The sequence below is a fragment of the Platalea leucorodia genome (genome assembly GCF_965183815.1).
Source record: "Platalea leucorodia genome assembly, chromosome: 1".
In the NCBI taxonomy this organism is placed as follows: domain Eukaryota; kingdom Metazoa; phylum Chordata; class Aves; order Pelecaniformes; family Threskiornithidae; genus Platalea; species Platalea leucorodia.
In genome coordinates this window covers 3,369,308-3,395,100 of record NC_138823.1, presented here as the reverse complement: position 1 = coordinate 3,395,100, position 25,793 = coordinate 3,369,308, and the positions used below count along the sequence as shown (strand labels likewise).

General features: G+C 41.3%; 1 protein-coding gene across 1 annotated transcript in view; it reads right to left on the bottom strand.

The window, feature by feature from the left end:
* The window catches only part of TSNARE1 (t-SNARE domain containing 1), a gene marked incomplete at its 5' end in the record, with an annotated part of 395,143 nt that overhangs the window by 264,479 nt on the left and 104,871 nt on the right, over positions 1 to 25,793 (bottom strand). The window contains 3 exons of the mRNA XM_082315677.1: positions 9,333 to 9,389; positions 10,928 to 11,002; positions 14,663 to 14,753. Coding sequence (XP_082171803.1) covers positions 9,333 to 9,389; positions 10,928 to 11,002; positions 14,663 to 14,753 — 223 coding nt within the window. The remainder of the gene's footprint in view (positions 1 to 9,332; positions 9,390 to 10,927; positions 11,003 to 14,662; positions 14,754 to 25,793) is intronic.

Sequence of the window (25,793 nt, the reverse complement as noted above, 5' to 3'; positions counted from 1 at the left end):
GGGAAAAACCTTCCTTGCTCTATCATTTTCAGCTCCCTTCCAGCACCTGGAGAAGACAAGTACTCAAGCTGAGCACAGAGAGACAAGAGATGAGATTGAGGCCTTACCTGATGCAAGGAGCAGGGTAAAAGTCCTCTTGCATCAAACCCATTTGACCTAAGGCTTGCCCGAGTGACCGACTGCCTAATGCTCATCCCAGTGTACTGCATGCTAACACAGCTTTAATTAAAGTGGGATTAATGAAGGGGACACTGCAAAGTGCTACTGTGTTTTACTGCGGGGGAATGGTAAGATGCATTCTTGTCATCTTGCTGCTGAAATGACAAATTGCCCGTTTGAACACCTGAAAGAGGAGATTACCCATGATAGCTTGGCTGCATCTCTCCCCTTGGGATTTATCCTCTCCCCTTGGGATTTATCCACAATTTACAGGCATGAAGAGGCACATGGGTGGTGCTAAGCAGGTACCAGCCATGCAACTTTGATTTGCTCCTGACAGTAGCAATGATGAGCCATGCTCATGGCTCAGTCTTTTCATTCATAGAAAACCTGGGTTTGGAAGGGACCTGTAAGGATCATCGAGTCCAACTCCCATTTCATTCCCATCTATGCACGTGGGAGCATGTCGTGGCAATTTTCAGCAGGGTTTTCCCATGGCACACGTTGTGAACCACCACCTCATTTCAGATTTGGGACAGTCAGACGTAGCTGAAGAAGTCTCTTAAACTTAAGGGAATTATTTTCTACACAGGCAGCTTCTCAAATTGAGAAGTTTGTGAGAGTTATATATACACACTGTCTCTGTTTAGGTGAACACACATTTATTTTATTTATCACACGGACTATTGCTACCAGCTTAAAAATAACTATTTGAAACATCAGCTGCAGCATATGCCTGGTGTACTTCATAAAGAAACTATATATAAATTCTCTCTCTGATATATGTCCAGCTTTATGGTTTAACTCCAAAGGTATTTGAGCATCCTGGGTTATCATTAAAAGTGAAGATGAAACTCCATAACAAACCAAAACATCAGTGGAAGCTTAATTTGGCAAAATAACACAAACTTGGATTAGAGTTTTCAGCTGGCCACCAGAACTAAGTAACAGAACAAAGAATCTAAATTATAAGCCTGGTCCTGTGTTTCCTTTTGTTTGCAGTAAATCAGGTATAATTGTGATCAATTGAAAGAGTCTGAGATAGCAAGGCTGTCTTACTATGCCAGGTCGATTTGGGGGCTGGTATGTGCAACAGCTGGCGTATCACATGGCATTTCACTGATGATATACAGCACAGGGGCAGCAACAGCACTGCCCTCTACATAGGAGTGAAAGGGGTTAAATAGCTTTGAATTATATGGTGGATATAACATTGGTTATTGAGACCCTGAAAATAAGTCAGATGGAGCCCTAGAAAGGTCACTAAATATTACTTTTGTCCTCACCCTAGTGAAGCAAGGGTTAACTTATTTCCAAATACACTTTTTTCATGGGAAAATACCATTGCCGTTCACATTTAATCATGTGATAAATGCAGCCATCAAAGTGGGTTTAGAAGAATACAATTTCCTTCCTTTCAATAATCCATCTCCACAGCGGGGTTTAAATGTATTAAATAACACTGCATTCACTTTGGAGCAAGGTGACACACTCCGTAAGGTTTCACATTTGTTTCTCCAGTTACTGCGTGATCTTTGCCAGGGCAAAAGTCAATTTAGACTCTTGCGATACAACTTCTGCAAGGTGGGGTTGAAGGAGGGGAGGTAGGTGAGGTGATACAAGCATCCCCATCACACCAGCAGGAACCACTTCCACTTGCAGTGGGTAAAAGCACCCACTTACTACATCACGCGGCTCCTGCACAGAAAAAAATAAAAGGAATATATAGGGAAGAAAAGCCACTGACCAAGAATGAACAAAATCCAAGCTTGCAGACTGATGCAGAGGTTTATTTTTCATAATTATACTACTGCCATCGTGGCCACACGTGTCCTACAGACCCAGCCTATGTTTCATCAGCTCTGGGATCTTGCCCTGCATTTGCTCTCTTCTTACACTGCTGTCAGCCCAGATCTGACAGTGTTGCCAAAGGTGACCCTCTCTGCCCAGAAAAGCTGCGTGCAAGGACAAAGCTCTCCGACCAAGGTGAGTATCCATCCACACCTGTCACTATATTTATTTATATTAATATTTATAATATAAATATTAATATTTATAGCATTATTGGTGTTTATATCTCTATTTATATCTCTATTTATATTTATGTAAATGCAGACGTAGATGTAGATGTAAATATGTGTATGTACATCTATATCTATAGATATACACAGCCACGTCAGCAGTGCTGACCAGGACCATGCAGCAAAGCGCTGCCCACGCTCACCATGCAAAAAGCAGCACTCATGAGGAAACAGGAGCCAGCACTCCTTGAGACCGTGGCCAGATCTGATGCAACAGGTGAATAAATTTTTTCCTATTTTTACGAGCACAGCGATCACCTCCATGAATGACCCTGATTTGGCATGAAAGAAGCTGTGGGTTTTTGCAACATCCTTTAAATTTAGCAGCTGAGAGGAGAAAGGAGCACTGCAACTACCCAGGCAGCCACCACAAGCAATGGGGAAAAATATTTGCAGAGCTGTCACTGGCTACGGAAGGATAATACTGTGGCTACCAGTTGAGTTATGTTATCTGTCCAAGCCTCCGGGCACAATAAAGATTTGCTCTCTGCGAAAGCACTCTCTCCTATTAACAAGGCACGTTCATGCCAGCATTTCATCCCATGACCTCAAACGCCTCCACGCAACCCCAACGTCACCATTTCCCACGCACAGCCCTCCCGACGGGGTCCTCGCCAGCGTGGGGTGAGGAAGAGCAGCCCCAGGGTTTGGGAGCATAAAAGCAAGTGCTTGCAGAGCTAGGCGGTGAGGTTGGCTCATTCCAGACAAAACGGCCCTTCGGTTTGCGAGACGGCTCTGGCGATGACTCAGAGCTGGGGTAGAGGAGAGCGGCATCAGCACGGTGTGTGAAGCCAGCGAGCTGCTGTGGAGGAGGCTTCGTACAAAAGAAACCCTTCCCTTGCCTTCATCCTCTGCCCACATAAAAACCTCTGTCCTTTCTCACTCAAATAAAAGGAAAAAATAAAAAAAGAAAAACCCATAAAGAAAGAAAGACACAAACAAAAAAACCTAACGAACCAGAAAACCCAGCTAATGAATACAAAATCCTTTGCTCGGGTGCTGATATAGGCAGCTGCATTTTCCAGCTACATCAGCAGACACAGGCAAGCAAAGCAGGTTTATCCCATGACAGGTGCTTGATAGAGGATTGCTAAGGAAAATCCACGATGCTGAAGTTGCTTGGGCAATTTAGGAAATGGCAGGTTTGGGGGGGATTTGGTCTTTTCTTATTTTTCTCCATTTGTGGAATAAGGGGCTATATGTTATTGGAAGCTCTAGCCTTTGCAAATTACCTCCTTTACAGATGTAGTAGGATTTGGGGATTTTCTTACATGCTTTTTCCATGCAACACTGAAGTCCTGAGCACTCCTGTTGCCCCACAAAACCTGTGCAAAAACAACCACAAGCAGCATGAAGAATACGGGCATTTTCCCAAGGGGCTGCGATGCAGGTTTTATTGCCCTTAAAGGTGGAGGATTCTTCATTTTAACTCTTAGAGTTGCAAAGTGCTGCATCCCTGAAATATCAGAGATGGAGTTTAATGGTTAGTTAGTGAAGTATCATGTCTATAAAACCCACTGGCATTTTTTTGCAAGACCGTGGGTGTGCTGAGCAAAAAAGCAGACCCACTGGAAGCAGTGCAAGGGCAGTACTCTGGGCCATTCAGAATATATTCCACCTCCTTTGGGAATATAGGGGGCAAATAAAGCAAATCAGGTATGACTCTATTTCCATCTACTGTTAGATTCCTGTATCAGAATCTGTTTCCCTTCCCCCAAACAGGCAGAAAAAGAAAAAAAAAAAAAAATTGTCTTCAGAAAATTGCATTAATGACCACCTTAAAAAAACCCACAAAACAAACAAAAGCCCACACTTAAATAAAGTCAAGAAAAAATAACTGTGTGATTTAAATGCTCTATATTGACAGCCCTAGGAACAGAGGAGTGGGTTGATTAGAATATGGCTTTTAATGGATGCATAGTCATTTAAAACAAAGTTGACATTATTGAAATAACACTTTTTACAGAAGTAGCTGCATACCAAATCACCTTGAAAAGACATAGCAATTACTACCACACATGCAAGATACATTATCGCCAAAGCCAAGGCTTGATTTAGTAAGATATAGCAGCCAGACTGGAACATTAGGAACTGGGATGAGTTCTGAGATAAGATGTTAGAGTCAATAAGATAAATGCTGAAATAAAAAGCTCCATTTGTTGGGGCAAAAGCCGTTATTTTGACTGTGAGAAATTCAATTTTGCATTTAAGACAAATACACACCACAACCTCTCCCAAACGTTGAAGGCGGTTTCAAACTGAGCTTTGTAATTCCAGCACGAAGAGCACCTACTGCATTAAAAACTCATCGTTAATTATTGTTCAAAATAGCCTGTTGGCATTTGCTTAGCCTGCGAGATCCTCAGGGTGGCACAATCTAATAGCTGTGCTTATACAGCATCTACCATGATAAGGACCCTGTAAAAATAGAAGCCCAAGTAACTAGAGTCATTACACGCACACATACATATATGCAGTTTATGCAGATATTATTGCCAAGAAATTATTCTCCCATAAAGACAAGGATTGGATCTTGTTGCCCCTAAATGAGAATTTTACTCTAATCACATAAAAAGAACAACTTCATAAACACAGGAAGAAAGAGAGAAATGATGCTTCCTGTGAGAAGGAAGTCCATTTAAAGCATGAATAAATTGATGCAGTCAGAAGCTTGTATATGCAAATAGAGGTTTATTACCCATTTTTGTGCTCCTAAGAAACATAATTTACTGACCTCTGAGAGAAGGGTCAAGTAGGCTTACGGAATAGGAAACAAAGGCATCTCTTTTGGCAACTGCCATGTTCCAGAGCAGTAATTATCCTTCCCTCTCCCCGTGAGCAGCAGGAAATGAAGAGGGGTGCGATTACACTATGACAATTACTGTAATTTTAATTTCTAAAAATTACCAGGAAAGTTTCCTCTTAAAAAAAAAAAAAAAAGTCTGTTCAGATTTTTGGTGTAGTTTTAGTTTAAAACTCATTCCTCAGCTAAAACAGAGCTGTGCTTCCCCTTCTCCCACTCCTTTTGGGGAACCACCCACAAAGTCTACATGGTGAGAAAGCCCACTTTCCTCCTCATTAGTTGAGAACATAGATGGCTAAGTGTGGTCAATGAGGATCCAGGAAAGATGGAGGTGGCCCGGAGGCACGTCACAGATGCAGTAAGGATGCACAAACTGGGCTGGCCTTGCTAGGCACTGCAAGGGATGGGTCCTTAGGAGCCCCCAGCTTTTCAGCCTAGTCTGCTGTTGGGTTTAATATCACTTGAACTTAGTCATGGGCACAATAACATATTCTTCTTTCTATGGGAAGTAGATGATGTTAGATGCAGAATAATTAAAAAGAATTAAAAAGAAGGATTCTTTTAATCTCCTATGCTTAGGGGGATTATTGGCTATTTTATGGATTTTCTGCAGGCTATCATTTATTATTTTAATATTATGGATACTCTGTTCTGTGCTATTAGAAAATTATACTTCATTATACCCAGCTGTTGCACTGTGGGATGGACTTAGCTCAAGAGGACAGGTCTACTCAGCTGTCCATCCTTCCCTACCAGTGACCACACTGTCCCAGGCTCTCCATCACGGCTATGGGGGACACCTGAAATACTCCATCTCCCACAGTGGGCTCTGCCTGGAAGGAGGAACAGCTGCTTTGTACCAAGGTGTGTCTCTGCAGGGGGAGAAGGGGGATTCGAGGCACGTCTGCATCATACATAGGCAGGAACCAGAGGCAACCATATCATCAAATACATTACCGCCTCTGCTGTATGCCGCAACAGCATTTCTCATAAATGGAAAGCTGCTTTCCAAGATTCCCCTGTGCACTCCCTTAGCGAGACATCTGAGGTCTCATTTTGGCCACTGGGTGAATATTTAAAATTGCTTTCACATATCCAAGGGAAAGGGCTTTTTTCAAATAGTTGCCACAACTCATGTTCAACAATGATCATTTAGCACAGTAAAAATGTGTGCCTTTCAATATATTCAGTAACACACCTATAGAACTACATCGATTTGTCTACACACAAATACATTCCTACAAACACATATTTGATTAAGAATTTATATAACTTCAGGCTTCAAGGAATTTTGGATCAATGGTTTTATTTTGCTTTTATAAATAAATAAACTCAATTAAACAGTACTTACAGCAAACCACAATGGGCAGGAGAATAATTTTCCCAAAGCTTCACTTTCCAGTTTTTACCTGTTACGTGGGTCTAGGGAATCAATTACTCCCTAAAGGGAACTTATTAGAGTTTTTGTTACCAAACATCTTACTTTTCGTACCCACCAATGGAATAAAAGAATTATAGGGACACACATATAGAAAAACTAGCATTCTTCAAACCTCTTACAATTTGCTGTAATAAATTAAAGCATAAATAAAATAAAACAAAGCCCTGCAGGCAAGCAGCATTTGAATCAAGGCTGGATCTGCACCAAGTCAAGAAGTTCACCGTGCAGTCTCACAAGACCCATAAATCAGGTCCCCTGAACATATGTGGCATTTTGCATTACTGTATAGCGTGTTAACTTTAATGCCTTAATATATGCACATAGTGGTCAGGTTATGGTTGCTGTGGGAACTATAATTTTGCATGTCCTGACCAGTCTGCAGCTGGAAAAATAATAATAAATAAAAACCAATCACACCACTGCATTCCCTTCAGCAGGTTTTACACATTTAATTTCTCTCTTTTTATATTTGAAGGAGGAAGAAAAGAAGACGTGTGAAGCTGCAAACAAATAGGAAAGCTGAAACGGATGTGAATTAACTTTCATCCTTTTCAAGCAGTTTGCATGAAACCTCATGTGTCCCCAGCCCAAGCAAGTGTCACTGCATGAACAGTATGTGCTCTTGGGCGTGATCAAGCCTATTTCTGAGTCAGAAGCATCTCACCAAGGACTACTACAACCCCCATCTTTTTCATAATGCACCGAAGGCAACCACCAGCATTCACTTGCAAATGACAGCTACAAGGAGAAATAATCTGCAGCTGATCCAATTTCTGCTGATGCTGCCTGACCCACACCAAATTGTTACTGCTATAATCTCTTAACAGGTAGGATTCTTACCTGTTTTAAGGGGATTGTCTCTGTCCGATTCTTCCTCCCGCCTCCCTTTACCTCCAATCCCACCATCACTTGCCTCCAAGATTTGAGTACTTTTATCCAACATCTTGGTTTTTTCCCCTATTAAAACTCCGCTCCCTTCCAGAGAAGGTTGTTTTTGGAGTCATCAACCATTTTCAATATACCAAAAATGGTGATTGCATCCAGGCTTACTCCAGGTGCAGGGATGCACAACAGCTATGCAATAATTATCCCTCTTCATCCTATTAGCACTGGTTAATAGCCAGCAGTTTCCCACATCATATGGAACAGCCATGGCTATGCAAACATGTGGTCATTCAGGCAAGACCAGAGCTGTGCCCACCTCTGCAATCCACTCCACCAACAATAATTTAACAAAGTTGGTTAAAAGCACAAGAAGTGATATAATATAGATGGCATGGAAACAAATCACAGCTAATTTGCACAACATAAACCACCTTTTCTCTCAGCTCAGTCATCAATACCAATAAATATTTGACGTCCGGTGGATTTGACGCCATTCAAGAATGTGCTATTTGTGACCATGCACAATACCCATGTTCAAAACAGATCACTAGTTGGTGGACAAAAATAAGCTATAGCATTTCTACAAACACATAGCTGAAAAGCAGCATCTGTGCACAATCACTCCAAAGGAGGCGGTGGGAACTCTCAAAAAGGGTAAAGGAACACTTTAGCCTTTTGGCACACAAAGGCCTTAGTTTCATTGCCACTACCACCTAAAACCAACTAAGTGACAAAAAGGTCTGATGCAGAATTGTAATTGCTTGAAACCTATCTAACATTAAAGCTCTGGTCCATTGACTTGCCCTAATGGTAGGGTCTTCGGTGGCATCATTTCACTCTTCTTTACAGAGAAGTATTAACGTTACAAAGAACAACTATTTCTTATATACACACTAAGGGGGATATAGAAAACTGGGTGGCACAATGAGGTCGGGAATGAAAATTCATTAGGAAAGCGGAAAATCTGCTGACTGCCCCTTAAAAGAAAAGACAGAAGTATCAAGATTATCAGAAAGAGTCACTGAAATTAGGCATAGAGTTCTGCTTTTTGGTGGCATGATATCAGTTGCAAATACCTAAAAGCTTTTTAGTGTGTAGGACTTGAAAGGCCAACCTAATCTCTGCTGGACTCAAACTACAGCTAACTGATCTGCTGGCATCAAACCTCTCATTGAAATCCGTCAAGATTTCTTGCACACACACATATCACGTATATAGTATTTTGCATTACTATTTGTGAAAGACTACACACGTACGCATATATATATAAATATATATACACATATATATCATTACACTCTTAATCACGTTATATATGTGCACAGGCACACGTACTTTTAATTATATTTTATATATATACACACATGCAGGTACATATGAAACTAAATATATGCACAAAACTATAATGTATATACTCTGATTACATATAGTATTTATTGACGGACAAAGTTCCTAATATGGGTAAAAAGAGAAAAAAACCTCTCTATTTGCATACGTATATAGTAGTTAACCACAATGTAATGTAGCCAAAGAACACAGAGTACATGATCCCTCTTAAAAGTGAGGACAGAGATTTGCTAAAAACCCCTCTTCCTCCCTTCTACAAAATTGCTCTTGCAGTGTGATTTCACTTAGCCTAAGAGCCCAGCTCCCATGGAAGGGGATACAGGACTGCTCTTTGATATAGTTCAGAGTAGACAAAACTCCCATCAAGAATGGAAAAACAGCCCCATGAGAACAGAAAAGCAGAGAATAATTGAACAGGTCTTACATATGGCTTTTTTCCTGCGTCTTGTATCTTCCACCTCCAAAGATGTCATACATCTCTATTTGAAAACCACCTCCCTGGCTTCAGTGTAGGTAGTGGGGGAGCACCATGCACTTCAGCATCATTAGTGGAGTTAGAAAACAGCCCTTTTTTAGCAACGTACTTACCGTTAAACATAGAGACACATGAACTTACCTGTTTGGTACTTCTCTGCCCAGTAGGAAGCAAAGCTTTGGATTTCTCTGCTATTTTCTGTAAAAAAGGGGGGAAAAAAAGGAAAATGGCTAAGAAAACAGAGTCCAAATTTAGGGAAGGAATCATATGGAGCTATTTCTTCTGCTTTTTAAATAAAAGGGCATAGAAAAAAGTCTTCTTATTTAGAAAAAGAAAGGGAGTACAACAGCACTGAAAAGTTTGGTCTTGCAGGAATTAAAAGTATTCAAAGCTTCCAGAATGACAAGGTTATCAAAACTGAAACATGCATTGAAGAAATGACAGCTAGGACGTGGATAAGTAGCAATTTACCTCTCAGATTGGTTTCCTGACGCAACTGGGCATTCACAAACTGCAGTGGCTAATTTTGGCACTTCTGAATTGAGGACAGGTTTTTAAAAAAAAACCTTACATGTACAGTTCAGAAGGATTGTACTCATGAACATTAAAAAAAGGCATAAAAAAGGTGTGTGTATACGGGGGTGGAGCCTGAATCCTTCCAACTTCATGTTTAATGGGATAAAGTTATTTTATTTAAAGACCCAGCACTTGAGGTTTTGAATAGAACAGAAAAATAATTAAAAATATGAAATAGCGCTAGAAATAATGCAATGCTGTTACATAATATACATGCTGTTGAGTGCAATTTTATGTGCATTAATTTATTTATTTATTTGTTTTTAAACCATGGGCAGCAAGTGTTGCGAAATCAATCCGTACAGAGTGTTTCTAGCAGAGATACATTATTAAGCGTATGTTGCCAGCCAAATTTCATTACACCTGTATAATTACAATATATTCTTCCTATGTCTTGCAGACATGGGTCAAACTCACTAAAGTAGTATAAGAAAGCAACCAGAGTTCATCCAAGTTGTATTTGCATGGGATTCAATTAATCCAGATATATGTTCAAGCTTCTTACTGCAGGGGAGAGAAGCAGTTTGAGGATGGTACATTTAAATCATTACTACCGTGTTTAAAAGCAAAGCAAATCTGCTCATCAGTAGAGCCTCCCCAGGGTAAAGTGGGAGAGCAAGAAGCAAATGAAAGAGCTGGAGTTCAGGTTTTGTTTGTTTTATTAAACAGCTTGATCTCGGTGACAGGTCCAAACCACAAGATGTATTCGGAAACCTTCTGGCAAAGCCATAGAACACAGCAGAGCCGTAAGGTGGGTTAACATTTAAATTAGCAATGCTGCCCACACATTTTCTGTAAGCAGAAAAGGTGAAAGGGGCACTGTGCAATCACTTCTCCTTCTCCCCTGAAAGTAGAGACACACCAAAATAATGTCGTGGCTAAGCCAGGGGAACCATTGAAGGTCCTACCAGACACACAGCTGGCAAAAGCACGCTTTTTTTTCCTTTCCATTACTCCTGAATTGCTCTGCAGTCACAAGTGTTTGCATATTCCAATGTAATGATACCCTGCTTGACTGATAAAGTAAGAAAAGAGGGAGGAAACTACACATGAGCAGATCTGTGGAGATGCTCCACATTCCTGGGAGCCATGTTCGCTCCCTCGTAACACGTTCCCAAACTCCCATACTGAAGACTGGAAGAAGCAAGAAAGACCCTCACCTTCTGCACAGCTCCGTATCTCTGGATGGCATCAGACAGCTGGTTCTTCAGCCTGTCCAGCTGAAGTCGCTCTTGCTGTTTTGGAAAAACAGAGCCCTGGTTAGAAGATCTGTAGAGATAAATCGAGTAGTAGACTCTGTCTGTGACCACGGGAAACAGTTCTGGTGGGAGACACCACGTAAATAAATTCAGTACAAATAGTATTCTAAAAATTCAATTTCACTGGGGCTGCCAGGATGCTATGAGGTCTTATTTTAGGAAGGCAGCACAAGATACTTTGATCTCTCAGGCCAAAGCAGTTAAAAAGAAGTCACCTTGGATATTCAAGATAGAACTCAAGTCATGACTACAGTGAGGTCTGCTATCTGAGCTGGACACCTTCTGTGGCAGGGATATGGAGTGGGACATTTCGCTGTCCTGCTTACTGCATGAAGAGGGTCTCACACCAATACCAGTTCTTAAAGACTGTGAAACACAAGCAAATAAATACCTTACTGCCATCAAAAGAACAGAATGGTTGGAGCATGGTATCCTGCTTCTACTTACTAAAATCCAGCCTTGGATTATCTGCTGGAAATGATAACCCAAAGGATTTTCCTATAAAAAGTCTTTTGTTTGAATGGTATCCCATGACAGAGTGCATCACCTCATTTGAGGGCAATGTGTGATTTACTGGAATTGAGAGGTCCATCAGCCACAAGAACCTTCCTTCTGCCTGGCCTGGGGCCTGCTTGTCAGAAACCAACTTATCTCCATGTTTTCTAAAACATGTACCCAAACGTCTTTCTGTCTGGAGCTAGCCCCAGCAAGATACTGATCTATGTTTTAAACACAAGCGTTCTCAGAAGGAAGACCGCAGTCTAGCCTGATGTAACTATCCAACATGCTGCAGAATTGCTGCTCTCGAAGTGACCAAGCCCAAACAGTGTCAGGCAATGGAAATTCTGGAACTATTCTACCCCCTGGATCTCAGATTTCAGGTGTGCAGGAGTTCACATGTCCAGGTTTTACAGAGGGGAATGAACTGCAAGGAAGTTGGGTGTCACCTTAAAAGCCAAGTAGCAAACAAACCCTAATCTACACTAAAGCTACTAAGCAGAAATGTTCACTTTACAGCAATTTCAGATGTTTCAGACAACTGCTTAAGAATACAAAAGTAAATTTTATAAAGGATGGGATAAACATCTTTAATTTTTAATGGTAGTGTTTTCATACACACAAGAATATCCCAGTCTTACAGTTCTTCATCCAAAGATTTAAAAACATTTTTAGAACCAGGCAAGTATAATTATTCCCATTCTACAGATAAAGGTCTATAAACCTTATGTTTGTTACACATGCAAAATAAGATAAGATTGCCACCCTGGAGAGCTGATCTAATGGTCCAGCACTCATCCTACAGAAGCCTGGAATTCCAGATAGGCCTCTCTATTTAAGTCCTTTGAGGTTAGTTTGAAAGGAAGCCCTAAAATAGCCATGTGCTATTTTACATCAGTCTCCTGCCTTGTATCACAGTGATCCACTTACATCAGTATCTTTGCTCCTGAAATACTATCAACTTGCTCAGTTGGGCATCCTGACTCCAACAGCTCCAGCAGCACTTGGAGCTTCAAGGGAAGACAGAGAAACTCCTACAGTGCACCTCGTTGGCAGTGCATTACTGGTGGAAAATAAGGAAGAAAAAAAAAAAAATTGTCTGTGTGTGCATGCAAAGCAATACACAAAATAATGAATCGGAAAGGACTGACTATAAAGCTCTAAAGTAATGGAAGGCTTTGCATGCTGTGAGAAATTTTATGGCAGGGAAGTTTGCAATGCTACCCAGATTCCCAAGAGGGACGTACCAACCAGCAACCAGTACCCACCAGAACTATTTATTCTATATAAGGGACGAGGGCTAGAGGCTTTATATCAAAATTTGTAGGTTTAATTACTTAAACTACACACGGTTAGAAGAGTTAAAAAAATAAAATCTGTTAAATTAATTGACCAGGGAGCAGAAAAAGTTATTATGTGATGCCAATAGAGAGCAGCAAGTTTATTCCTCATATTACTATAACTGCTTGTGTGTTTATTTCCTTCAGCTCTTAAATATTCTCCCTTTAACTTAGCAATTTTTCTCCCCATGACAGTAAAAGCTATTCTCCTGAGAGTCCCCAGTGGACACTACATGGGCTTCAAGTACAAATAATGACATTCTTGTGTGGCACTATAATTGGGTTTAACATGACCTTGCCTGATTCCCCTTTGGACCCAATTTATGTCACAAAATGGAGTGAGGAGATCAGCACAAAAAAGCCCAGATCCCCATATCTCCAAGAAAGCATCTTCTGTTTCATCAAGCTCTGATGCAATTATTCTCTAAGTATGCAAGAAAAAGGAAAAAATAGTCCTTGTAGTCCATCAATAATCAAAGCAACATGTTAAAAAACATCAAAAGATTAAGATTGATGCCTGCATAAGGTCAATGTCTGCATACAGAGGACAGTCATTCCAGGCTTCCCTCGCCATCCTCTGGAGCAGACCATCACCCATTCATTTTTTTAGGTGGGCTGAATTGCACATGGTCCTCCACAGGTTACAAAGGTAGCCTGGGGTGATTCAGCTCTTAAATGCTTATCTCATATGCCTGTTGAAAAATGACATAAATCCAGGCTGTAAAAACCACTTGGACAGAGATCAGTTGTGTGTTTAGAGCAGTGTTTGTTTTTTCTAGGTGGGAGTACAGTGACAACAGAGTTGAAGTAATACAGGATTTTGGAAAACGGCAGGAAGTGAGTGAGGATAAAACACCAATTCAGGTAAGTTCCTGACCCAGAAACTATATGGATGCTGGAAGCAGGAACATAACAGAAAACTGCTAGGCAGAATCAAGTAGAAAAGAATTGTCCTTATTCCTGTTTCAGTTGCTGAATCACCTGTTATGTGGGTGAAACTTCTCCTCAACTCTCACACCAGCTGGAGTTTGCCCCCCACAATATGCTTCTGTTCTTCCCCACGATGTATACCACAGGCCAAAGTCAGCAGGACATATGGGGTATAACGGTCCTTGTGGAAAGGTCAGAAACCTTCCGTTTGTCCAGTCGTTGCATTGGGGACCAGGGAATGGGGCTCATTCACACCCTTGTGACGATGTTCATACGAGTTGAACCTACTGATGACAGAAGACCAGTCTGTCCATACAACAGATGGGGTTGCTGTGGGGTAAATTGTAATTCAAAGTCCTGCTCTGATCTGGCCACAGACTGTAATTACTTATCCCCACTGCTGCTTTCGCACTAGGATACAGCACCGAATTAATGTCATATCCAGACATATTCCACTGCTTTGCGCTTTCCGTACACTTCAACACATTTCCAAACTCATCCGCGCCCACTGCACAACTGAGTTGTTGACCAATGCCAAACTCATGTGGAGCCAGGTGATTCCTGTAGTACCTTCACCCAAGCTGAGTGAGACCCTGAGATAGGTGTGAGTTAGTTAAGGCTTTGTTAATGAGTTCTCGATTTCCAATTCCACGTGATCCAGTTTTGGGAGAAGAACTGGTTTCTGCAGCTGTTTTCCCATTGATCATTTATAAATGCAAGCGATGCTTATTGTGTAACAAGAAAGGAAGTTATAACAAGACATGGAACTCAAAAGCTTTAAAGCACCCACTACCACTTCTTTTTTTCATTATTCCTCCCTCCATAAGACCCAGCACTCTCCCCCAACAGCATCTTGAATGACACGTACCCTGGATGAGCCTCTGACAATCTCAGACAGCTGCTTGATGGCTTTGGTGCTAGTCGTGATGGTTTTATTAGTCTCCTGCTGAGTTGCATGCCTGCAGAAGAGATGATGGGAATTGTAATTGAAATTAATTGCATAATAAGACACTTATAGAAATTTATCAAGCTGCAGAGCAATTGAGACAACACAACACACAGCACACGGAGCTACAGTAGGACTATGCAAGTCCAGGGTCTTGACCAGCAACGGCAGCCAGAAGGCTGTAGGAAATACTAGCAAGGAGCTGCCCAAAATGTTCTTCCTGTGATCAGCACAAAGATAATGGCTGTGGGCCTGCAAAGTCAATGGGGGATGATAAGATGAAAATAGGAGGTGGACAGGTAACAAGGCCATCACAGATGGTTGGTATTGCAACTAAAATTGTCGAAAGAGGGGTTGTATAGCAAAAAGAGCTGGGACTGGAGAGTTACCTGATGGCTTGCCCAGGAAAATTTTGTACTCAGAAGAGAAATCTGAAGAGACAGAAATTGAGCAGGACAAATTTACTTATCATGATCATCTACCGGCTAATGACATAGTATCTCCAGGAAAGCACTGTGAACGCAAAGGTGCAGTGCTGCTTTATGATCACTGAAACAGGCAGGCAGGGACCCAAACCAGTCCTCTCTTCAGTCATGGTTGTCCCTCTCCTTTACACCCCAAATTCCAGTACCATTTTTTCATAATGCTTCAGTCAAAAATTCTAGAAAGACCTGGAGAAAATTATCTTTTTTTCTCCCTTAGAGGACACCTTTGAGCCATGGTTGTATTGAAAAGACTCATTTGTCAGTGCTCTTTTTTCAGAGTGGGTGGGACGTGGAGTGAATGGAAGTTCTTTGATTAAAAAATGTCAAGATGACTATTTATGGCCCCTCTGTCCTGAAGACCCATGGCCCGTCCTGGTTCTTCAGCTCCTTCCTGCTTCTCTGTCAGCATTGATGGAGACCAGGTCTTTCAAGACTTAGGTGAACTCCTTCAGCACCTCCTTTGAGGAGTAAGGCCAGCCCCCAAACAGTCTTAAAGCAAACACAACCTTAGCCACAAATAAATTGAGACCTCTCAACAAGCACTCCACTGACTGTCATTTCCATCTAGTCAGGGAAGACGGACAAAGGTACCATGAACTGCGATATTCATCCTCATAGCAAAGTTTGGCAATTTTTTTCCACTGAAGCAAGATCTCTGTGCAGACAGCTCAGGTGGGAAACCCGTCTAGGATAAAAGTACACTTAATTTTATGCATTGTACCTACCAGGTATACAAGTGAAAGCTTAGCGTAGCGTGAAGATAACGTCTCCTAGCTGCAGAACAGTAATTCAGATGTATGTTAAGGGTTGAACAAGCACACAGAAGGCATGGATTCCTTTGGCACCATACAGGAAAGAGAAATAATCCCATATGAAGACAAGGCTGGATCCAATAACTAGTTATTCTCAGCTCTCCTTAGCTAAATTAAGATATCTTTTCTGTATTCATTCATGAAAATGCATTTCATTTATTTATGATCCCAGGACCCACTGCACCAGCTGACTAATTACATCACTTTTAATTTGAGATGGAAGAGGTCATATCTACCACAGACAGGTATTCCACACTGTCATGGCTAGAGAGGGAGCTGGGAATTGAATCCTGTCCCATTGCCTATCTTGAGGAGTACACAGTTAGCTTGATCCCCAATCTTTTAATCAAGTAAATCTTGCCACCAAGTGCATGAACTCTATAAGCAGCAGTTTCAGCACTGAGACTTCCACAACTAATTCCTCTTAATGCAATGCAAGACGCTGAAGTTGACGTCCAGTCATTTTGCAGACCTCATTAAATTATCTGCCCACAGAATGAGCCAGGGATTTACACAGCAGCAATTTCCCATCCCCAAAGTAAAATGGCTTGTTAGGCTCATGCATCTAATCCTTCCCAATCTCTAAAGTTAAATAAAGTCTCCTTCATTTGCATTCTAATGTAAATTTTATGTTAGATATCTTATGTAATAAATCCACACCGCGCACAAACTTTGCACCGAACTGCTGCAAAATAACGGGGAGCAGGAGTACAAAAAATAAAAGTTCTGCATTCCACCTCTTAATTCACAATGCACTTTAGACAACATGCTGGTGCTTGATTCTGCCACTTCCCACTATGTTGTCAGCACAATTAACTTCTTATTCTTCAGCCTCAGAGATATGCTCAGGAATCAGACAGTGATTATATTTAATTTACATTAAATGCTATTAAGATCTTCATTAAAAAAGAGGCCTTGAAACTCCACTCCCCGCAGCATTTTATTTTAATATGTAATGGTAACAAGATATGTCACTATTATTATTATTATTATTATTATTAGCTTTCTTTATATTCCTCTCCCTATGGAAGTGTGGAAGTTAATTAAGGGGTGTCTCTGATGAATAAAATTTGCTTCTGAAAAAGTCCTCCACACAATAGTAAGTTAAATACTCCGTCTGTGGAGATACCGAGTCCTTAAAATATAAATGTTGTAAAAGACTGATCTGTCTACAGCACTACTCTGAAAATAAGCACTCTAACAGTAAAAACAAAAAGGGCATCTCTTAGGAAGAATAACATCTCTTGCTGTGCATTTCTGTATGCACAAAGATTGCAAAGACAATGCAGTAAATAATACAAGAGATGCCACACGGCTGCCTAAGAGTTTCCTATGGCTGTTGTTTTCTTTACCAGAGAAGCACGGTCCACTGAATCCATAATCCCCAGCACGCAGCTGCTTACAGTTTGTTCTTTGAATGATCGTATCTCTAATTTATTTATCCAGTTTTAAAATGAGCATAGCAAAGAGGCAGATGCAATGATGGCTGCTTCCCCTCTCTGCGGGGACAGAATGATGGAGCTTAACTATAGTTTGTGCCGTTTCTTTGAGACACTTGATGAGTGACCAAGTCAACAAAAAAATAATCAGACCTCAAATGCAACAGCAAAGATGGACAAGGGAAAGGCTTCCCTCTGCCTCACCGTGCCTGCTGCCACTCATAATAATCCCAAAGAGCTTTGTTTTCTAGTTCCAGCAGGAGAAAGGCATTTCCATTTATAATACAGGATATGGCTTATTTTACTTTCATCTGATCCCTAATATAGGAGCAATAATAAGTTTTTCAGGTACAGATCAAGGATACCTTTACTGTACTGGCTTAAACTTCATTAGATTTAGTATCCCCTTTGGCACAGTGCAACTGCATAACAGTGGAGTAGTTTTATGCATTTAAGAGCTGGGTGGTCAAGCAGGTTTGGCTACAGTTAAACCAGGTAGAGCAGCATAACTTAAACCACATACCCGCCTTTTGCGCATCAGCTGTAATGCTTACCGCTCACTGCAGTTTTCTTGTACAAAAAGAGGTAAAAATTATAGTATGGGGAGCAGAGCACTGAGCTGCATGATCTGTGGCTTAAGGAGAAATAGGTTGAGTATACGCATTTATATATATTCCATTGTTGTTGGAGACATAAATATGTAGAAGTGCATCAAGCATGCATGAGGAAATTGTTCACACCATAAGACTTCAGCCAATCTCTTCCCTGCCTTAGAGCTGGATTTTGTGAAGGACTGATGTCTGTGGAAGCTCATGATAGGCCTCAGCAAACTATAAATACATGTATATAAAACTTTGTGCATTGACCATAGGCACTACTATGGAGTAGCAAGGGGTACTTAGTCCCTGAGGCTCCTATTCCCCTTTCTCCACCTAATCAAGGTGCTTAACTTCAGAGCAAAGCCAATGGAGCTCCTTCATGGTCTATGGAGAGGGGCACCTTCAAAGGTGCTGCAGAGAAGTCCACCCTTCAGCGGCAACCCACCACGTTTGGATGTCTCCTACACAGCCAGGATGATCCTATAGCAGAGCTAAGGGTATTTCCAGAAATGGGTGATCCAGGCGGATGTGTTCAACAGTTGTATCAGCAAACACTTATCTATAGGATGGAAACTTGTGCTGCATTAGATTGCTATAACTTACTGCCCACAGACAGCCCCACACCTCGTCTTCTCGGGCTGCTGGCTCTGCTTCTGCATTCAGGGAGGGATTAACACAGCGAGTATCTCTCATCTATAAGTATTTATTGCAGATGTAAACAAAGCAGAAAGATGAGCTAGGAGGAAAGGTTGTTTCACCAAGCCCTAAAGTCTCTTTACTGTATCGTTACAGTCACCAAAGGAAGAAAGGCTGAATCTACTTGTTCTGGCTCCAAGCTGAAACTCACAACTCTTTTTTTTCCCCTTTCTTCTTTAGGACCTGATTGTGCCTGTTGAGGAATTGTTTACAACAACAAAATAAGAGCTCTAATTCTGATCTGTCAGCAAACCCCTTTGCATAGGTGTAAATCATCCAGCAGAGCAAAAGTCAGGAGAAAAACGGACTGCTACTTTCAAGTTTCAAGCCAAGTTTCAAGCCACACAATATTCTATAATAAAAGCATCATAGATTTCCAATTTGCCTGTCACTTGAAAGTATTAGGAGATGTGGTGCTATTTTTCTTTAAGGAGCTTAGGGGTTGGTCTGTGTGGGAAGAGAAGAGGAGGTATTTCAAATCCACCTGGCACTGGTGCTGTGTCATCTCTAGAGATGAACATGGCTATAGGCTAGCAGCTACTTTGTTCAGCGGTTCTGGATTAAAACATATGAATTGTAGTCAGATAGCAGTCCTCACAAATTTCACCACAGAAATGCAACCAGGGCAATATACAACAATGCAAACCCTAGCAAAATTTTCCATGGTATTTTTAATACCTATCAGTCACCTTTTTTTTTTTTTTTTTTTGCATTGCTTCTTGAAAATAAATAATAAAAAATGAAGACGCATTTATAATAATAACATAAGGAGAATGCTTGCTTCCCCATAGAATTTGACCAGTCTTTGCAAGCTGCTAGTTACTCATTGACCTGCTACCAGAAAGTCAGGTTTGTGTTTTTCAACTAAATTATCTTGAGGACAGTAAGATCCCCTCTTAACCCTGCATCACCTACAGATTAGTTCAGCATCGCCTCAGACTCCATCTGTCAATGCACTACTGACAGCTCAGAGAGCACTCGAAACGGGACCCCATGGGAAGCAGCTCACCAGTGTCACTGCCATTAGTCACCTCTCAAGTTATTTTTCTTTCTCCCACCCATACTATTCCCAAGTAAGTTTTAATTTTACAAGTTTCACTTTATTCCCTAATAAAAGAGCCCCTTGTATCCTTTGTAAACGCCTTGCTAGCACTGAGCTATATTACACCTCCCTCTCTCTCATTATCCAGTAAGCCTCTTAGCTTATCAGAGACAGAAATTAATTTAATTCGCCATAATTTCATTTTGATGAACCCTGGTGCCTTCTGATCATGATAATCTTTTTTTTTTTCCTTCAGGTGCTGATAAACTGCTTATTTCTTTTTAACTATTCTTGCAACATAGGTTGTACAGAAGTAGACCATCTTACTGCACTACGTTTCTGCAAAAAGCAAGCAGGTCCCTCCCTTTCCAGCCCAAGGACCTCACCTGCCCTCCATGAGCTCTTAACATTTTCCAGCATTTCCAGCATTGCCCCAATAATCCTTTTAACGCCCTAAGATAAATGGCATCAAACCATGACTATTCTGATTGCTTTGCCTGTGCTTTCTAATTCTATTGTGCCTTTCACATTTCTGCATTAACGAGCGGACCACAGCTTAACATCTGTCACGGAAAGGTTACTGGGATGTATCCCTGCGGTAATTCTCAGCGGCATAGCCAGAGGTGCCTGTAACAGCACCATAAAGCAACTAAGCGACATACAACCTACATATAGTTGTTACCACGCCTTTCTTCCAGCAATTCACTGGAGTTTTTTGCTGAAGCTTGGATCAGAGGCATCTTTGGAGGGTTTTCAGAAGCCCATTACGCCCATCTAAGGCTCAGGGGTGCTGCATTTAGGACTCCAGAAGGAGTTAATGGAGACAGTCAATTTGCAGGGAGAGGCAGGGAGAACAACACATTTTCTGAGTCCTGCATACAGTCCACAAATACAGAAAACATTTTATATACTTTAAAAAAGTGTTAGAAACTGTCCCCTTCCCTGAAATTTGCAGAGACACGGACATTGTTGTCTTATGTTGCTAACCTCTAAATCTTTTTTGGAAAGACTATGTATGTGGACTCCAATATATGCAAACTTCCCCTTATAACTTGCCTGTTGCAGAACACAGGCTGGAAGCTACGGACACAAAATGCAATAAACAATATATCAAATCCCAAGGACTTCAGGCAGATAAAAAAGCCAACTGATGTATCTGCTTAAATATATTTTCACATAATATATATGCCTGTAAACATTAGCTCTTGCATTTCAGACTAGCATCAGAAACAAAAGAAGGCCATGTCTCCCTATTTAGGAATTTCCCAGCCATAAAACTGTCTATGGCAGGAACTTACTGAGTGCAGGGCCGAGCCAGGGACACACACAGGCTCTGTATGTCACTGTAAGAGCTAGCAGTCCTATCTATTATATTTTAATGTTAATCCCAGTGGGTACATCCTCATGTCTAGCTAGCAGTCCTATACACTTTTAGGGTCAGGGGCGGTGTTAAGAGCACCACTTCACACTATGTCAGGTTTTCTGTCATCGCTGGATGTTTTTTTAAATAATATGACATGATGCCATGTTATCAATGATATGGCAATACATCCCCCTCACTGTACGCACCAATCCTAACCAACAAATACATTTGGATAGACTGGATGAGTGAGTGTGGGTGCACGAGTGTGCAAGAACATGGACTACACGCACATGTGTGAGAAAGACAGGGACAAATGGACAGGAGATAAATTGCACTGCAGATTAATTTAGCCTATTATCCTTCCCGCACTCGCTTTCTTGGTTTCAGCATTTAACGTGGGTTAATACTCAGTATGGCACTGTGAAAAGATGAAGGGCACTTTACTGATGTGAATGAGTGATCGATTGCTTTAGTTCTCCTTGAGAAACTATGATGAAACCATCATTAATAAAAGAGCCAGTGCTTTGTACCTTGGAGTATGAAAAGTTTTGGTGAACAGAGATGTAGATCTTTTGAGGCTTTATTCTGATTTTAAAAGTTGCTTTCGGTGGCAGAACATCCAGAGCAAACATATGCAAAAAGGAAATAAATCACACAAATTTCCAAGACGTAGGCATTTTCACCCCAGAAAATACATGTTTCATTTAAAAAAAAGGCCAACTTTGCTTAAAACCAGGCAATTTTAATTGAAAAATGAATCCATTTCACTCAAACGACTGCGAGGTTTTTTGTTATTTTGTGAAGTGAGCAAGAAATCAAAGGCAAACAAACAACTCAAGACACCTTTCAGCTTGCTGTTATTATTTGTGTATTTCTAGTTAGAGGTATTAAAGCACAAGTGCTCCTATGTGTATTCTTAAATTAAGTGATATGCCTAAACCCAGTTCCTCAATCAGGATTTAAGTGAGAAAGAAAGGGCATTAGCAGTGATTGTACCACTGAAATTGTCAATGTGTAGCAAACAGGCTGTCTTATAAACCTATGAAAAATGTCCACCCTTTGACTGGCAAGAAATCTAAAAAGAAAGGCAATGACCAACCAATTGTTTTCCAGTCTAAAGTGCAAAAACAGGTGGTTTATCATCTCCAAGAAGCTCAGCTTTAAGAATCAACAGTCAAACATCCAAGAAGCATTGCAGCAGTGCACCAACACGAAGGCTTTGTGTTCAACCATGGCAGGAATCAAGTGCTACGGGTTTCAGAAGGAAGCAGGTCAGCAAAGGAAACACATCTGATGAAGTTACACTCACCCCCCTCACCCCATCCCAGATGACAAATGAAGGAAATGTCACCCTAAAGCTCGTAGACCAGCTTGGAGGAAGGTTTGATCACGCTGATTTCCTTAACGGGGTAATGTGAAGAAACTATTTCAAAAGAACAGCACCGAAAGCCAGTGGGACATCAAGTTTGTTAGAAATCCAACTTTTAGGCACTGAAGAAAGCCTTCATAAACCTTCATATTGAAGTTAATAAATGTTGTACTGTAAATATCAATTAGTTAAGCTGTCTGGACAATGAAAACAGACTGGCATTTACAACAGATGTTGAAGACAGATGCATAATTCACTAACAGTGAAGTATCACGCAAAGGAACTGAGCATTTAGCAAACTCCTGATCTATTTAATTTACTTCAGTATCATCACTGGCAGAGGCAGTGGTACAGCTTTTGGCTTCCAAGACAGATGTGTACGGATCCAATAGCCTGCGTTTCTCTTGACATCTCTTTCTTTTCCTCCTGGAAACTCCATTCAGATGAGACATGAGAATTTTGGGTTTAGTCACCTGGGATTTCAGTACATCTTCCCAGACAAGCCTACTTTAAACACGGCTGATCTGTAGAGTCCATGTGCAGTGAGACCATATCCTTCTAAATAGATAAGCATCTTCTGGACTTCTCATTTATCACACAGTACACACACATACCTTTCTGTCCACAAAAATACCATGTTCTTTTACGTGCTCAAACATGCTCATGTTCCCAAATCAGACCCTATAACACCTGCCCCGCTGCCTCACATCTCACCTCCCTGGTCTCAACCGCTCCTACGTGTCCTACAGAGAAGGAACTAGATTTTCTGTCCCTACCACTTCCACACACCCAACAATAACCACTTCACCAAAATCAAACACCATCCCCATGTTCTTTAATTTCTAAAACAAAAACCAGCTTCTCGCTGTGCTGGTTTTGGCTGGGATAGAGTTCATTTTCTTCGTAGTACCTAGTATGGGGCTATGTTTTGGATTTGTCCTGGAAACAGAGTTGATAATACAGGGATGTTTTAGTTACTGCTGAGCAGTGCTTACACAGAGGCAAGGCCTCTTCTGCTTCTCACCCCACCCCACCAGCGAGCAGGCTGGGGGTGCACAAGAAGCTGGGAGGGGACACAGCTGGGACAGCTGACCCCAACTGACCAAAGGGATATTCCACACCATGTGATGTCCTGTTCGGCATATAAAGCTGGGGGAAGAAGAAGGAAGCGGGTGACATTCGGAGTGATGCCATCTGCCTTCCCAAATAACCGTTACGCATGATGGAGCCCTGCTTTCCTGGAGATGGCTGAACACCTGCCTGCTGATGGGAAGGAGTGAATGAATTCCTTGTTTTGCTTTGCTTGTGTGCGCGGCTTTTGCTTTACCTGTTAAACTGTCTTTATCTCAACCCACGAGTTTTCTCACTTTTACTCTTCTGATTCTCTCCCCCATTGCACCGAGGGGGAGTGAGCGAGCGGCTGGGTGGGGCATAGTTGCTGGCTGGGGTTAAACCATGACTACATCAACAGTTTACCACTATACTTCTACTGTATATTGATCCCTCTAAACTCCTATGCCTTATCACAAATCCATGTATTCTTAAAACATAACCTCAGCCCCATCCCCTGAGCTAGGACATGATCTCCTTCACCATTACATCTCCATGCACTTGTAAAGCATGGCCACTCACACCCTTCACCTGCACAACTCCAGCAACTGAGACCAAGATATCAGGACTTCTCTCTCTGGTCCTCTGACCACATCTCCTCTAATATGTGATGCCAAAACCACCTCCTCACCCACCTAAAATTCATCCCACTTTCACACCCACTCCCATGCCCTGAGCCAGAAGTGTAGCTCTCAGCCTCCCTGGTACAATGATACTGGGATCAGAATTGGAAGCTTCAAATAATGTTATCTTCACAGCTCCATTCCAACGTGGTCACTCCCACTGCTCCGGAGTATGACATCTGGCTGCCTCACCTACCTCTGATCTAACTAATGGCATTTTTGCTGATACTGGGCATGTTTTACCTTTGTGACCAGCTCCATCAACTCCCTGGCGTGAGCAAACACGGTGGCCTTAAGTGCTGCACAACTTGGTCTTGTTTTCTTGCTTTCCTCCTGTTCCTGTCCTAGAGAGGATTTGGGAGTACAGTGGTACGCAGATAGAAAAGCCAGCTGGAGGAAAGAGCCATTTTCAAGTACAAAGTGAAGCATAAAAGTTGAAGTTGGTAACATTGCTGGCACTTTCTGAACACATTCCCTTGAGGCACCTATGCCAAGATCTATTTTTTTTCTGGTTTTTTTTTTTTTTTTAAGTAAGAGAGAGAAGAAAATAAAAAAGTGAAAATAATATATGGCAAAAAACAGCTTTAAAATATGTTTGCTTGAGACAAGGATTTTTTGTTGTGGCTTTATTTGTTTTCATATTGCACTTTGTTCTCAAAAAGCACGGAGATGACTAAAAGGAATTGTGCTGGGAAGAGAAATGGATCTCAGCAGCCTACTTACCACCTATTGCTCTATCCCATATACTTCATATGCCTCTTTAAATCTGACATCTCTGCAACTTTCTGAACATAAGGGCAAGCTGTGAAGTGCAAGGGAAATTAATATATTTATCCTGCACAGAATGCAATACACTCAAAATATAGAGTTCTTGATCTCTAAATACTTTTCTTCATATCTCCTTCATTGTCCTTTCCATTCAACTTACGTTTCACTCTGCCTTGCGTCACCTTTCTAGCAACACTTTAATTTAGCTGGCAGAAAGATGACTCTGTGTCTTTTTCAGAATTATTAAGTTTCAAAAAAACAGACAAAATCTTAAAAGAAATGCTACTGGTGAGGCTTCTCTGCTCATCAGCCCCACATTTCATCAATTTAAAGATCCTTCAGGCTCTCAGGTGACAATAATGTGTAATTCCCAATGTACCACAAGTCGCTCCTCCCCACCACCCTCCAGCTGACACCAGATCATAAAGCAGCCTAGCAGTTAGAATACAAAAACACAAGGCACTTTATTGGCCAATAAAACACCCGCAAGAGCGGCCATGTGAATGAAGACCCCATTTTGTGGGGCAATAAATTTTGCACTAGCACCCAAAAGGCATTGCTATTACAGGAGTTGTGCAAATCACCATCCATGGTCCATGACAAAGTGGCTTAGGCTGTGGCCAGAAGGACGAGTAATTCCAGAGGGAGAGCAACAATTAAAATGCACCGCCAGTGGTCCAAAAAATTAAACTTCAAAGAGATACTTCCCTAATAAGAATGGGGCACAAATATATAATAGAAGGATAA